The following is a 16,014-nucleotide window of genomic DNA, read 5'->3' as shown; positions in this document are numbered from 1 at the left end:
AGCACAGGCCAGCCCACACTGCGATGTGTGCGCACACTAGGTCCATGCAGCAGAGCAAGTCTCCAGTCGTCCTGGTTCAACCCTTGCCACTGGATAAAGGCCTAGCTCTGTCGAGCCCATGTAGTGGCTGATGTGCAATGGTCACTGTAGTGTCCTTACACCTTACTATAGAATCACACGAGGCATGTACTGCAGACAAGGTCACTACGTGACCTGAACCTTTATTCCCAGGACCAAGAAGTGCTGACCCTGCGTGGGACCTCCCTTTATATACCTGGATGACCAGGTGAGGAGTGTCTTCCACAAGTTCACCCCCTGTGGTCAAGGTGTGCATTACTCAGGTGTATACAGTGCACAGTGTTGTTACATAAAGGTTACAGTTATGTGAAGGTTACAAACATGACAGTCACCACACGTTAAAAAAATCCATGCACAGGCCTCTTCCTCCCCCTCAATTGGAGTTCAAGACTGGAACATCGGGTCCTTCATTGAAACATCTGAACTCTTGTGGAAGCAAGTCATCTTCGTTCGAGGGACCGTCTGTGAATGAATGAGGACTGTGGACCTGCCAGTCTCAGGTATCACATTAACAAGTGAACCATGGAGGCTTGCCCAAGTTCCAATTTTTTAAATTGTCAGATGAGTCATATTGGATCTCCCTCAACTCTGCACTTCAGTCAAGGTGTTAACTGTTCCTAAAAAGCCAAATACAATAATGACAAGTTATTTCCCAGGCTGACTGAGGTTGTTGTATCAGCATGGGTACCACCAGTTCAGTTGGAGGGAGAGAAGTGAAAACACAAACAGAACAGTGAGTTTCCCCTGACATTAGATGCCAATGACCTTCATAAATGCATTATACCCTAATGGCAAAAACGAAACTATAACTAAATGCATTTGAAATAAAGAGCATTTTATTCTGAATGATTTAAATTCATACCAATTACGAGAACTGGAAGAGTCAGTGTTGGATACCTTTGTTTCCTTACTCAGTACGAAACTGAAATTCAATAATTAAACTATACAATAGCTCTATACAAATCAACACAAAGCTATAGAGGAACATACATTTTTAAAATTTAGCATCTATATACATTGAGCAACTCCAGTACTTAAAAGGCATAAAGAGCTATGTACATGAATTAGCTTCTACCCGTCACTTATGTATCTTCATCTGAAGAATAGCAAGACAATCCCAGGATTCCAGAGCATTCACTTTGCAAAAGGGACCCCTGGGAATCTTCCCTGATCTTTAAGGCACATGTGTCTTCCTCTTTGTTCAACTCTGCTGCAGTTCCACAGGAAGATGAAGCTTGTAAGTTTGGTAACTGAGACAGAAGAACTTTGGTCATATGGTGCGAGTCCTCTCCGGATGTATTTTTTGGAGTTAAGTGCAAAGAAAATCTTGGTGGAACTCTAGCAGGATTAAAAGTCAGGGGCTGGTCCTGAAAATCAGGGTTAACCGTTGAACAGTCATAGAGGACACCATCTGGTATCCGTGGGCTTCGGTGGCTCCTTTCCCTTCCTTCATCAGATTCCTCATCAGAGTCACACTCAGGAGTTACATCTTCTGTTTTGTTTGATAGAGGTGTGCATTGTCGTTTCAAATTGTGCAATATTCCTGTAAATAACAATCATAATTTACAAAAACAGAACACTAGTGCGTCTGGCTATTAATCTGAATTACTGGATAGAAATAGGTACAAACATTTGCATGGCAACCAGAGCTTAAAAATTGGATGATAGAAAGAAAAAAAAAACATTACAATAATTAAAATAATCTACATTCTGAATTTTCCACAAAAGGGAATTATTTGGTTCATTTTTGTGGCAAAATAATTTCTCCTAACACTTTATAGCAAGGCATTTCACACAAGGTTTGATATAAAGTGATTTAGTTGGAATTTATACAAACTGAATCTGTGCATAGACCATTTAAAAAAATTATTTTGAGGAAATCTAAATGAAGTGCCAAGGCTCAGTGGAGGATACATTATTGGATAGTGGAACAGATGAGAAAACAATATTTGTAGATACCAAATATTAAAATAATCATTTTTAAAGATGTGTTTGTCTAAATAATGGCATTGCTTGGAAAACTGACTTGGGAGACAAACTGGCATAGGTCTTGACAGCCTCATAACAGATAATGGAATGACACAAATCTACTTTCTATAATTAGAGGCTTGCAATTAGTTACAGTGAATTAGGTAGGGCTCCTTCAAGTGACAGGAAATGGATTTCTAAAGAACGACTGGCTCATTCACGATTGGATTCAGTGCTCCCACTTGGCTTATTTGAGGAAAAATAAATTGTACTTTGTCCAATGTGTTTCCTGTTATGCTTGCTTTGTTAAAAGTAACTCTTATAAATTTCTGCCAGCAATGACAGACTAATCAACAAATAGCACATTTTACATTTAAAATAATGTCCCACGGCACTCTAGAGAGCAAGGAAAGATAAACAGAACTAGATAATGGAAGGAATGGACACCAAACCATGATGGGGAGGGGGGAGCGATTAAGAGTAAATTAAAGTTTAGTGGGAGATGGACTTTAAGTGGGTTTTTAAACATGGGGTGAGAAGGATTCAGGGAGGGAGTTCCAGTGAGAAAGGCCATGGTTACTGAAGGCTACACCAGCAATTATTTGGGGGTCAGGAGGAATGTTTGAGGGAAAAAAAAAAAGAGGGATTCATGTTAGGTCTGTGGAGGATTAAAGGGTGGAGGAAGTTGCAGAGATAGGGTGGACCAAAACCATGAAGTATTTGAAGATAAGGATGAGGATTTTAAATTTAATGAGTGCAATAGAAGATAATATTTGCACTGTTGTATTGTATGTTGCAGTGCACTGAAGGCCCAACTGCTTATCTACATCAAATTAACCCCAGATTTAATTTTTGATACCCAGTTCGTTGATGGTCTGTGTTGCTAAGTTAGGAGGTCTTTTCCGAGTGTAAGCACGGGGTTTCCAAGGGTGCTCCTTGTGGGAAGGATCTAACCGACGCAGCTTCCACAAGTAACGCTGATACTCCTTCTGAAGTTCTTCAATATGATCCTGGAATTCCTTTATCTTCCTCTCAGAGTAATGGCATAGTTGTGATTGCTGAAAAGCAGTGAAAACATTTCCTCTTTATTACATGATTGTTTTTTGTTAACACTTTAATTTCTTATTAAACCATTTACCCAGACAGACAAAAAATGAGCACGCCCTAGGTTACCTATTTAACAATCTGAAAAATATATATTTTTTAATAAATGCCAAAGGCCCATGTATCTTAATTAACAAAGAATCCTGACAAACAAAAATAACATACTACTTAACCAAATGTTTAATGACCAGTATTGCTTTCATGCATTTTCTTTCTTTAGATTCGACTCATTTGAGCTATTAAGGGCTGCATTGTACAAGGAGTGGGTACTGCAATTTAGGAGATAACCCTTTCATTTCCAGGATTTTTGTTGGTTTTGAATCCAATGCAGACTGACGAGTTGAAAGTCTCATCTTGTTGCTGGCTGGAAGGGTCTCAGAATGAATTTGGGCAATATCAACCCATTCTTAGCAAGAAGTCTGCAGCACAAGTTTGACTATATACTGCATTCCGACAGCACCATTCATTACAAAGAAACTCCAGAGACACAATTCCAAAGTAAAAATGTCATCAGTGAAATCTCAAAAACTCACAGTCCAATGTAAAATAGGCTTCAGAAATCTTGACCCAGCTCCACGAAAGGAGCAGCTTAGCAACACAAATAATTATAGTTGAATTCTATTCTAAGGCAAGATGAAAATATTCATGAACTTTGTTAAATACTTTCAAAAGTTTCATGACAAGATGAGTTGACACTGATGGGGGGGTATTTCCCCCAGCAATTAAACATTATTTCAGCGATCACATCATAAACTCACCTGCAGATAATACTCAATCTCAGTCTTGATGCTTGGAATCCATTTTTTAACTCCAACAGCTGAATTCAATGAAGACTACAAATAAAAACAGACGGTTCAAATTACTACTAAAGGTAAAGTGATCACTGAACAGAAGCTACCATGTAACACCCATCTTCTCCAAGCATTAAATACTTGGTTTTAGGGCTAAAATACTAAGACAGTCCATCATATTGGATCAGCATTGAAAATGTACTTCTCAGTGAATTAAAATGCATGAAGTCAGACAACTTGAGCCACTTTGATTAAATCAATGACACCTACCTATAAGCTCGTTACTAAATCATAATTAATAAATGCACTGCAACTTTAACACCAACAGCAATATTATACCCTTCACCAATTGCATTATCAAAAATAATACACTATCACTTTGGCTGTTGCTGTGGCAGGTAGAGGTGAATTCTGCAGCAAAACTGTGTCCTAACCAGGAACCTGTTAGTCAATTCAGCAGCACCAGTGGCAGCCATTTTTGAAGATTTTCTGCAAGTACTTACTCGACAGACCAATGGTTTATTTTAAAACCTCTTGTACAAGTTCAGAAAAAGAACCATTACAACAGTGACTGCACTTCAAAAATAATTTACTGGTTGTGAAGTGCTTTGGAATGTCGAGGTTGTGAAAAGTGTCATATAAATAAATGCAAATTCATTCCCTTTCTTCGCACTGTATTTGTTTGAAGAGCAGGAAAGAAGTATGCATCTCAGCTTTTGAATACAAATGTAGTTTGTATCTTTCAGTGGAGGGTGGAAATTGGAACAAATGACCATTTGTACAGAAATTACAAATATGTACAAAGAAGTTTGCATGCAACCATGAACACCTCCCTGTATCTAAGATTTTGTACAACAATCTCAACCTCAAATAGATTATTTTGGCACTGCCAGATGTCAGAGAAAACTTGGACAGTGGCAGGTTGATCCAAGTTTGCTGACGACACAAAACTAGGTGGGATTGTGAGTTGTGAGGAGGATGCAAAGACGCTGCAAGGCGATTTAGATAGGTTAAGTGAGTGGGCAAACACATGGCAGATGCAGTATAACGTGGATAAATGTGAAGTTATCCACTTTGGTAGGAAAAATATAAGTATTATTTACATGGTGATGGCTTGGGAAGTGTCGATGTACAGAGGGACCTGGGTGTCCTTGTACACCAGTCATTGAAAGCAAACATGCAGGTGCAGCAAGCAATTCGGAAGGCAAATGGTATGTTGGCCTTCATTGCAAGAGGATTTGAGTACAGGAGCAAGGATGTCTTAATACAGTTATACAGGGCCTTGGTGAGACCGCACCTGGAGTATTGTGTGCAGTTTTGGTCTCCTTACTTAAGAAAGGATATACTTGTCATAGTGGGAGTACAGCAATGGTTCACCAGACTGATTCCTGGGATGGCAGGACTGTCATATGAGGAGAGATTGGGTCGACTAGGTTTGTATTCACTAGAGTTTAGAAGAATGAGAGGGGGTCTCATTGAAATGTATAAAATTCTGACTGGGTTGGATAGAATGGATGCGGGGAGAATGTTTCCCCTGGCTGGGAAGTCTAGGATAAGGGGTCACAGTCTCAGGATACGGGGTAGAAAATTTAGGACCGAGATGAGGAGAATTTTTTTCACTCAGAGGGTGGTGAACCTGTGGAATTCTCTACTATAGAAAGCTGTGGAGGCCAAGTCACTGAATATATTTAAGAGGGAGATAAATAGATTTCTCGAAACAAAAGGCATCAAGGAGTATGGGGAAAAAGCAGGAATATGGTGTTGAGATAGAGGATCAGCCATGATCATATTGAATGGCGGTGCAGACTCGAAGGGCCGAATGGTCTACTACTGCTCCTATTTTCTATGTCTATGTTTCTATGTTTATTGTTCTTTGTCTGCATTGTAATATAGTAACACACTACCAACAGATTAAAGATCACACTAAAAAGAAGAAAAGGTGTGGCACAGTAGCAGAAAGCAAATGTCATCCTTCTTCTGCCCCCCCATCCATCCCTCTTCCCCAACCAGCACCATGTTGCTGATCTCTGCTATGCAGAGAAACTGAACAAAAGGTTAATATTTAGAATCCCAAGTGTCAAAACTGAAATCGCCACCAGTATTTGAGTCTTATTGTTAAGTGGTATGACGCCAACATTCAGCATTTTCAGGAAGTGATTGCACGAGCTGGACCACAGCAGTCTGAATTCACTTTCCCAGTCAAACATGAAGTTGATCAATTATATAACTGCAGCTTCAGAAAAATGGTGCATACTCACCAGTTTGGGTCGGTTTTGATGAATCTCTCTCAGGCGACCCTCTATTGCACAAAAACATAGTGATTAAAAACTGTAGTGCATGACTAAATCATTTAATACTCTACTTCCTAACAATAACTTGCATTTATAATCCAACTTTTAAGAGTGAAATATGTCAAAGGGCTTCACATAGAGATACTAGAACAGGTGACCAAAAGCTTGGTCAAAGAGGTAGGTTTTAAGTTGCTTCTTAAAAAAAAAGGAAAGGCAGAGAATTTCAGAGCTGAGGACCTAGGCAGCTAAAAGCATGGCCGCCAATGAAAATTGGGGATTGCAAGAGGCCAGATTGGAAGGGCTAGAGATTACAGATAGGGAGGGGCGAAGCCATGGAGGCATTTGAATACAAGGATAAGTTTTAAAACTGAGGTGTTGCTGGACCAGGAGTCAACGTAGGTCACCGAGCAAAGGTGAGCACAGCAATCACTAAAATTATACCATACCCTTCTACTGCAGTAATGCTCTGTAGTTACAAGTGTCTAGGACTGACAACAATAATCTGAGTTAGAACCAGTTTAGATGTTATGTGAAGTTAGAGTGGTTTACAGCCATCATTTGAGCCAAAAAATAACATTCCAATGTTGTAATCATGTTTTTTTAACGTGTTTATTGCAGTTTGTGAGGTTATATGATATTGTCAGTTGTTATTTTGCCAGCAATGACTCAGCACGGAGGCGCTCACTGCAGTTGGTTTGTACATTGATCCACAGGGGGAAAAGGGAGGTCGAGGAACGGAACCCCAGCAATAATGGGCGAACAGTGACGGGCCGAGGGAGCTGCCCTGCGGTCGGTGACTGGCGGCCAGTGAGGATTTGGGAATCTCGGGCAGCGACTGCCAGCTCCTCGTCACCCGGCCGCAGTTCACAGACCAAGTTACTGCCCAGCACGGTCCCAGGCGGCGATACAGGAGCAGGATCCTTTACCCTCCTTCTCCTTCTGCAGCCACAGCCGGTTCAGTTTCCCCAGCTGCTTCTCTTCATTGCGGGCCATCACCGCCAAACCCAGCCCACCAATCAGGCAACCGCTCCCGGGCTCGCCGGGTCCTCCACCGTCCCGGGATCCTCCGGGCCCACCGATTCCTCCTGTTTCCCAGAATCCTCGTGACGTCCCGCAATCGCTCCTGTCACGTGACAGTAGTGCCAGGTTGTTCTGACTCTTTGAAAGGCCGGCAAGTGCCAGTTAAAAGTCAAGCATCTGCCCCCTTTTAAAGGGGCACAACGAATAACGACTGTAAATTAACTTAAATTTGAAACGAACCATAACAAATTAAATTAAAGGCCGCGAGCGTACCGGTGGACACTGCGTGCTGCATCTCCAGGTACACCTGGGCGCGAACGTAGCCGTGGAAGAGAGGCAGGCAGTCGAGCTGAACGACCCCCTCGACTGCCCTCTGCCTGGACCGGTTAGTGGCCCCCTTATCTAGGCTCAGGAGCAGTCCTACGAGGAGGCCTTCCAACCTGCCTGCTCCCCACCACATCGGGTGCCCAAAGATCAGGAGCGTGGCACTGAAGTGCAGCCAGAAATCGAGGAGCAGCCCCTTCAAATAATGGAAGAGGGGCTGCAACCTCACACATTGTACATAGACGCGGTCCGCATGCCAGACACAAGACTCCCAAAGCAAGTGCTCTACTCGGAGCTCTTTCACGGCAAACGAGCCAAAGGTGGGCAGCGGAAACATTACAAGGACACCCTCAAAGCCTCCCTGATAAAGTGTGACATCCCCACTGACACCTGGGAGTTCCTGGCCAAAGACCGCCCTAAGTGGAGAAAGTGCATCCGGCAGGGCGCTGAGCATCTTGAGTCTCAACGGCGAGAGCATGCAGAAATCAAGAGCAGACAGCGGAAAGAGCGTGCGGAAAACCAGTCCCACCCACCCCTTCCCTCAACGACTATCTGTCCCACCTGTGACAAAGTCTGTGGCTCTCGTATTGGACTGTTCAGCCACCAAAGAACTCATTTCAGGAGTGGAAGCTAAGTCTTCTCCGATTCTGAGGGACTGCCTATGATGATGATGATGAGACATGGAACACGGACTCCTTCAGACCGCAGAAAATGCAGGCAGCCTGGGAGTCCATGAACCGAATTAAAACCTTGGCCAAGTCCCCAATAGATAAAGGGAGGCCTCCCAGATAGAGAACCCTCCATTGGAGACCCCCCTCCTCCGGTGCGCCATGGCGAAGTGGAGGGTGTGCAAGACCAGCCGGGTTGAGAACATGTGCTGATTGGTTGCAACTGCCTATTGTTCAGTTATTTGCTGCATTGAATGATAGTTTGAGGTTTCTGTTATTGAAGTGCATACATACCAACTGGGAAAAGTGGCAAAAGCTGCCCAGGTGCCTCAAATGACAAACCTGACAACTTTAAAACAGCCCTGACACTGAAAATAGAGTGAGTTGCAGGATCGTCAACCCCCCCAGGATGGGCATGGATCTCCTGGAATGGGCATGGATCTCTAGGAATGGGGCATGGATCTCCCAGAATGGGCATAGATCTCCCAGAATGTGCATGAATGTCCCAGGATAGGGCATAGATCTTCTAGAATTGGGCATGGATCTCCCTGAATGGGGCCTTGGTCTCCCGGAACGGGTATGGAACTTTTGGGATGGATGTGGTATGGTACCCTGGAATGGGACATGGATCCTCCAGGCCCTGCTGCTACCATGAGATTATTGTGCCTTAAATTTCCAGCCACTCTGACATCACCAGCGGCTGGCACAAGAAAATCTTGGCTCAGTGACATAATCCACCCCCACCCGCCGGAATCAGCTGGTCTCCTGGAAACAGCTGTTGTGCCTGGAATAATCACGGGGGGCCAAGGTGGAAGAGAAAGACTCGGGAATGACAGTGTGCGAGGGATGGCGGGAGGGAGAATAGAGAATGAGATTCAGGTAGTTAGAGAATGGGGGTTGGGAATGGAGGCGAGAGTGAAACTTGGGAATGGGGTTTGGAGAGAGGGAAGCTGGGGATGGGGGGTTGGAAAGAGAGGGAGTCGAGGGAATGGGGGATGGGGAAGAGAGGGGGAATGGAGGTCAACAGAGGGATTTCATTCCATGAATGTAGAGATATTGAGTGATACTGTTTAGCTCATTATGCATGCCAATGCATGCTACCTCGGTAGTAGCCATGATTCATTTATTTGCAGGCAATCTTGGCAGGATATCTGCACTGTTCAACCAGAGCAATGTAAGAGGGTGGCTGAGAGGAGATTGGGGTACCTGCTTGAGCCTTGGAAGATGTCACCTTTTCAGCATCCAAGGACAGAGTATCATTGTGGAACAGATCATTTGAATTCTTAAATGCCATTTCCAGTGCCTGAACAGGTTTGGGGGAATCCTGTAATGATTTTCAGAAGTGTAGTTTGCTGCATTAATCATCACATAAATGGGATAACAGAATACTTCCCTGGAAAAAAATAAACATAAATGAATTGCGAGAGATGTGCATCTGTACACCATTTTGTCCCTTCATTATGCCTTATTGCTACTGCTGCTTGATAGCACGGTAACTCATCACCCTTTGTGCCTAAAACTCTTTTCACTCATAATGCTAACCCACCTCAGTATCAGGTTGTGAGGCTTGTGGCTGGGTTGGTAACGATATAGCCCTCAATAAATGAGGTGGTACTTGTCTCAGTAATGCCGATATCCTTAAGGGACTTGCTCCTGGTGTCATGTCACGTGTGTGTCCAATGCCTACCAGGCCCAGACCACAAGCTCCCTTCTATGCTGGCATTGAAGAGGATTGCATTAATGACAACGTATTGTCACTGCCATTAGTGTTGGGCTAATGGTTTGCATAAGATCAGGCAGAATAGTTTGAATTAAATGCTGAAATCCCTGAGGGATTCTTCAGGGCATCTATGGAAGCAGTCATTGCTACCTCCCTCAAAATAACAAATGCCCTCTGAGACATTTCCTGATATTTTCAGGCTGCATCGATCTGGATTGCCACTGTCACTAGGGGTTTCAGTATCTCTTCTACCCAAATTACAATGAATGAGCGGTGAAAACCCACAGAAATTCAAACCCTCCATGAATATAACATAGATCAACAGGCTGTATCCAAAGTTTAAATTCACCCTTTTTATTCCATTTTATTCCGAATATTTTTACAGACATCTTATACTGTATCAATCAAGTAATAAATTATAGTATTTATTTTTCAAGCTTTCACAGGCATACATGTAAACAGAGGCAAAATCAATATATTTGCAATGTACAGGTCAATACCCACTCTGGCACTTTGATATTGAATGGATTAGTAGGAACAGGTTGTTTCACATTACTTTATTAACCATATTAGACTTATGTCTTTCTGAGGTATTATTTAAATCAGATTGTTTGGTCATCTTACATGTCAAAATATATACGGGTTGGATCTTCATGGCAATTCTCTGAATTGTCCCATCATAACTTCAGCAGGAAAGTTATGTAAATCCCCAATAAATGACGTAAAAGGTGTTTTATGCCTCTTTTCTGGGGTTTCAGTGGGTCTTCTGCTGAGCTGCATTGCAATTAGATATGTATAGGTGACCACCACAGGTTTGACTTAAATATCCCTTCCCATGAACACTACAAGACTGCCATGTTCTAGTTATTTATTCCACTTACCTTATTATTCTGTTTTATGGTAAATTGTATTGATGTTTCCCTTTTTTTGCTTGTGTCAGTGAGAATTACATTCAAATTTAATAAAATATATTGTCACAACTTATGCCTATTTCCCCCAAACTATATAATTTTGTATAGATGTCCATAAGTATTGTACTTTCTGGGTAATGGCTTCATTATAGGTTAACTAAATCATGGTATTCAACCACCACTACCACACTACTCTAAACAATCATATAGTGCAGGTTACTTGGAATATAGGGTCACAAAAAGTATCAATCCAGTTTTTTCCAACTTACTTATCATGCAGTCCAGTATATTATTACATGCAATTAATGATTAATGATGCATGGCATGAGCAAGAATCAAGAAGTCCACTTTGAAACAGGGAGAAAATCATTTTCAGTTTGTCACTGAACACATTTCGAACCATTTACACCAATTTCTTCAACGTAAGCACTATGATGTCGGTTGGAAAGGTAGGGACGGTATTATGGAAGAGTTTTGATAAAAAGTCAGTTTTCTGATGGGACCCTGTAAATGTCACCTGTAGAATGAAACTGGAGACTGATGTTAGATTGAGATCCAAAATTTCTGTTTGATATTCATCAGGAGCTAGGAAATGTTTTACAGTCTTATCTTCTTGGAATTTATATTTAACTTAGGAATTTAAATAAATTGTATTTGGTCTGTGGCAAGAAGCAGACTTGAGTTGCCCGATTGGTTTTTCTCATTCCATAATTGAATGTGTTCTTACCACAGCTTCAAAGGATCTTTAGTTGTATAGCTTACAACAGATGTGCTTCTGTGACTCAAAGGTGCTGTGAGGATAGGTTTAGTAATGTTAAGTTCTAAAGGTGAACTTCAATTGGATTAGTGGGTGAGATGGAGCAAACCCCAACACTCTCCGAGCCATCCTTGCCCCGCAATACAATTACATCAATAGATATGGTTTTTGGGTCATTTTGAAGTGAAATTATTACATTTTGTGCCCCATTGAAACTACAAGATAAAATTAAGGCTCAAGAATCAGCAAGACATGTCTGTACACACAGTAACAATACACGTTAGTCAGAAATGTTCTACATTTTATATCTCTGTAGTATTTACCCTGTCATTTGTACACATTTAGAAATTTGCTAAAGTTTTTCAATTAAAATATAATATATTGTGTTTTTTCTAAAATAAAAGCAGAAAAACTATAAATGTTGGCTAGATAGAGGCCATAGTGCCACGTTTATGTGATGCACGAAAAAGTAACAAAATAATAATCACTGTAACAGATTAAAAAGAAAAACCACAATACATTAATCCTGCAACAAGTACAATAAAACAACAAAAGTTATTTCAGAACGGAAATTCAACTTGTCAAATAGCAAAGTTAATCAATCGAGCTGGATAGCAAAACTATATTAACTATCCTTGGCATGTATCAACCAGTTCAATACTACTGTTGTAGACACTGAACTAAAGGGGAAGAAAATGCTCATAACATTTTTTCACCTTATTTGTAAACTACTTGATTAAGCACTCTATATTAAGCGTAAAAAGGTAAAAAAAAATACTTAATGTTGTCGTCGAGTAGTTTTGTCATCCATTACGACTATTGATTAGATTGAGAAGCACAAAGTAGTTAGTGGAACCTTTGTGAAATGATGTCAGTTTGACAGTGATTGTCCAAACCTGATGCATGCTCACTGTTATTTCATTCCTGTGTTGCTATTTTGTACATATTTAAACATTTCTATTGCACAAAAAGTAAACAAAAAATAGAAATTTAAAAATGAAACATGGATTCCTGCCATGGCCACTTTTAAAAAGAGTGAACAATGTGAAACCACAGCATGGATTCCAATCAAACAACACTGTGATCCAGTTTCACAAATATAGCAGCAAGGGTGGCAGGATTAAGGATACACTACTATTGTACAATATAGAGTTCTGTTTTAGGGCTGTCTCCATGTGTTTTTACAATTGATAATTTTGCTGTATTTTTGTTGTTGTAAGCATATGTTATTTTCTATATGTTTTGCACTTTTGAGGCACAATGAATAGCGCAGCTTCAGAATGAGCTTTGCTTTTTTACACTTTCTCCCCTCTTCCCCCGAAAACACTGTCATATTAAGTTCCAAGCATGTCTGCAGCCCTTTGGTACCTCACCTAAACGACCATTTTCCATGTGTGAGTCTTGATAATGGTGTTGGTCGACTATTCGAATTTGAGGTAGGAAAACGGCATCACATCTGAGCCTGATCTTATCCTCACCCAATGTTCACACCATGCATTTTCGAACAAGGAATGGCTGGATAGCAAACAGAAGCAGCCAGGAACGGCAGCTAATATCCTCCATCCTACCCCACTATGAGCTCCAGGGCGGTGTAACTTCTCAATGCAGCTTGGCTGAGGTTGATTAACTCAGCACAGGACAGAGTTGAAATTGGGACCATTCTGGTCTATATGTCTCACTGTATTGACCAATTAAGCCATCAGGGAAGTTGAGTTTTTTCTTATCTAGTTAACATCATTTTTTTTTTCAATAATGTTACTATTTGATGGTGGCTATCTGTATCTCCACTTTCTGCAACTTGAAGAGGGGTCTTTCTTAAACTATTTGTAGAGTAAAACTTAGGTTTTGCACCTTCAGACCAGGTGATTAGTTTTTGGGCGGTGTTAAAGTTGCCCGATTTGCAAGCACAATGCAGAGGTGTGTCTTTGCCATTGTCTAAGGCATTAATGGCAGCTCCGCTGATCAACAATAACTCTATCAGGCCCTCATGACTATGTTCTGCTGCCAGATGTAATGGTGTTTTCCGCCAAACATTCTTATCATCAATGTTTTTATTTTTCCCAGCTAATAAAAGAGCTTTGACAACAATGCTATGGCTTTTGCTGGCTGCATAGTGCATTGGAGTATTCCCATCCATATCCTTTATAGCAAACCTGGCCCTTCTCGTTAACATCAAAGATACAAAGTCCAAATGGCCCTCATTAGCAGCCAAATGGAGTGGGGCCTTCTTCTCTTTATTTACTGCATTAGGATCAGCCTGGTTTGACAGAAGTAGTTCTGCAATGGAGGCATCTCCAACTACAGCAGCCATGTGCAAAGGTGTTCTCATATATCTGTCTTTAGCATTCACATCAGCTTTGTTCTGGATGAGACACTCTGCTGTATCTCGGTTACCTCTTTGTGAAGCGATGTGTAAGGGTGTAACTGCTTCCTTAGTGACTGCATTGACCTTTGAACCTCCTCTTATCAAAGTTTCTATCATTAGCGGTTGGTTATGAAAGGATGCAATGTGCAGGGGTGTTTGGTTGCCAAAGCCAATTATGTTTGCATCCATCCCTTGGTCAATCAGCAGCTTTGTAACAGAAAGAGAACTAGTCTGGACAGCAAGGTGCAACGCACTATTCATATTTGGCGTCCTTTCATCTAAACGTGCGCCTTTATTTAACAGGACGTTGACAGTTTCTGTATGGCCAAGTTCTGCTGCTAACAGTAAAGGGGTGTATTGCATTCCATTTCTGGTGTTGACGTCGATGCCTTGTTCAATTAGAATGCCCACAGTTCTGTGTAGATTTTTCTGAACTGCTTCAAAGAGTGCATTGACCAGGGCAGTAGGGCTAATCCCACTGCCATGCTCCAAGATCAGCTGAATCAGGGATGGGTTATTACTATTAAATATTGCATCGATCAGATCAACATCGACCTTGGCTCCAGCCTCCAACAATACCTTCACAGTGTTGAGATGTCCTTGGGAAGTAGCATGAAACAGTGGGGTCCTGTTCTTCTCATCCTTAGTATCAACCGGAGCCCCGTATTTGAGAACGATTTGTGCTAGTTTATTTTCATCTCTGAGTGCAGCCATGTGCAAAAAAGTTTTCTTCTTTTTATCATTTCTGGCTTCTTCTTTCAACATCAGCTTCACTATGGGGAAATGATTGCTCTGGGCAGCTAATTGCAGTGGACATCTGGATTCTGTATCCAAAGCGTAGATGTGTGCTCCTGCTTGGAGAAGCATTTTGGCTGCACCTATGTGCCCCTTCTCTGCAGCCCGGTGGAGAGGTGATTGCCCTTTGTTATCCCTCACCTCTATCTTTGCTCCTTTATTTAATAAATATTCAATAATCTTAACATGTCCATGGGCAGCAGCAATGTGCAACAGGGTTTCATTAGAATCATTCGTACCATTTACGTCGCTTTCTCCAAAAGCTCTATCAAGACTGGAAAGATCTCCCAATGCTGCAGCTTGGTAGAGCTCAGTCAGCTCAACATGGACAGGTTGAGGTCTAGCGGCTGTATTTAGCATCTGATGTGGCTTCTTTTTAGGCGTCTCGTTCTGCATCAATTCCTCTGCCTTTTTGGGGATATTCCTGGGGATTTCATCCTTATCTCTCTCCAAAAGGTAACCCACTAGCTGCCTCCTGGCACCCCCAAAACTGCTGGACACATTACTGACATAGCTTCTGATGTAGTTGTAGAGAGCTGGTTCCACACACTTGAGGCAAGGATAAAAGAACAGTCTGCAGGCTCTCTCACCACAAGAAACCAACATATCCAGAAGTCTCGAGTTCTTTTCCTCCTGTGTCCTGTAATTCAACACAGCGATTCTCTTATCTGGTGAAATGGTACGATTCTCAACCAACCAGTCCAGAAGATGATCAGTGTTGATAATTCCTGCTACCAGTTCCTTTTTCTTGCTCTGAAGAACCTCAATTGCATATGGATTTGTAAATATACCTGTACCGTTTAAGGGCATTGTGGCAGATCGGCATGCGTGCTAATTAAAATATAGATTGATTGGCAGCAGAAACCTTTATCTTTCTGGCAATTGTCAAATCTTGAAGCAATGAAAGTCACTGCATTTCATTAAATAAACAGTTCCTTCCATGTCTGAAAGTCAATCATCATTAAGCTGATGCAACTTACTGTTAAAATAGAGTCCTCAGAAACTTGTGCAACACAGCAAGATGGAAACTTGTGTAAAATGAGTCCTGATCCCCTGAAGGAATTGTTAGCTGTCCCACTACACCATAGCAACCAGGTTAGTTGCTTTATTCCGACACAATAATAACATCAAGAATGTTGACAAACATGTTAAGTTTGACCTGCATAAGACATATTTGAGAAATTCCATGAAATCTTGAGCACAAAATTATTTTAAAAAGTCA

The 16,014-nt window shown here is 41.5% G+C and overlaps 2 protein-coding genes across 2 annotated transcripts; both read right to left on the bottom strand.

The window, feature by feature from the left end:
- Positions 1-902: 902 nt before the first annotated feature.
- On the bottom strand, positions 903-7,320 carry LOC139268106 (uncharacterized). Its single transcript, XM_070886123.1, has 5 exons — positions 7,159-7,320; positions 6,200-6,240; positions 3,909-3,983; positions 2,906-3,104; positions 903-1,621 (listed from the first exon to the last, which is right to left on the bottom strand). Exons 1-5 carry the CDS (start codon positions 7,223-7,225, stop codon positions 1,161-1,163), a joined length of 843 nt encoding a protein of 280 aa, XP_070742224.1. The 5' UTR covers positions 7,226-7,320; the 3' UTR covers positions 903-1,160.
- Positions 7,321-13,352: 6,032 nt separating this feature from the next.
- caiap (CARD- and ANK-containing Inflammasome Adaptor Protein) lies at positions 13,353-15,602 on the bottom strand. The gene has a single exon (XM_070886122.1). The coding sequence runs from the start codon at positions 15,600-15,602 to the stop codon at positions 13,353-13,355; it is 2,250 nt and encodes a 749-aa protein (XP_070742223.1).
- Between the last annotated feature and the right edge of the window lie 412 nt (positions 15,603-16,014).

Source organism: Pristiophorus japonicus, chromosome 8, assembly GCF_044704955.1.
Source record: "Pristiophorus japonicus isolate sPriJap1 chromosome 8, sPriJap1.hap1, whole genome shotgun sequence".
NCBI lineage: Eukaryota > Metazoa > Chordata > Chondrichthyes > Pristiophoridae > Pristiophorus > Pristiophorus japonicus.
This window is presented reverse-complemented; position numbering and strand designations above follow the sequence as displayed.

Bases quoted from the DNA above. Each gene is read 5' to 3' on its own strand.
- LOC139268106 (XM_070886123.1), bottom strand. From the start codon at position 7,225: ATGGCCCGCAATGAAGAGAAGCAGCTGGGGAAACTGAACCGGCTGTGG. The intron at 3,984-6,199 runs GTGAGTATGCAC...TTTTATTTGTAG, and splicing joins ATCAAAACCGACCCAAACTG to TCTTCATTGAATTCAGCTGT. The intron at 1,622-2,905 runs GTATCAAAAATT...TGTTATTTACAG, and splicing joins ACAGACCATCAACGAACTGG to GAATATTGCACAATTTGAAA.
- caiap (XM_070886122.1), bottom strand. From the start codon at position 15,602: ATGCCCTTAAACGGTACAGGTATATTTACAAATCCATATGCAATTGAG.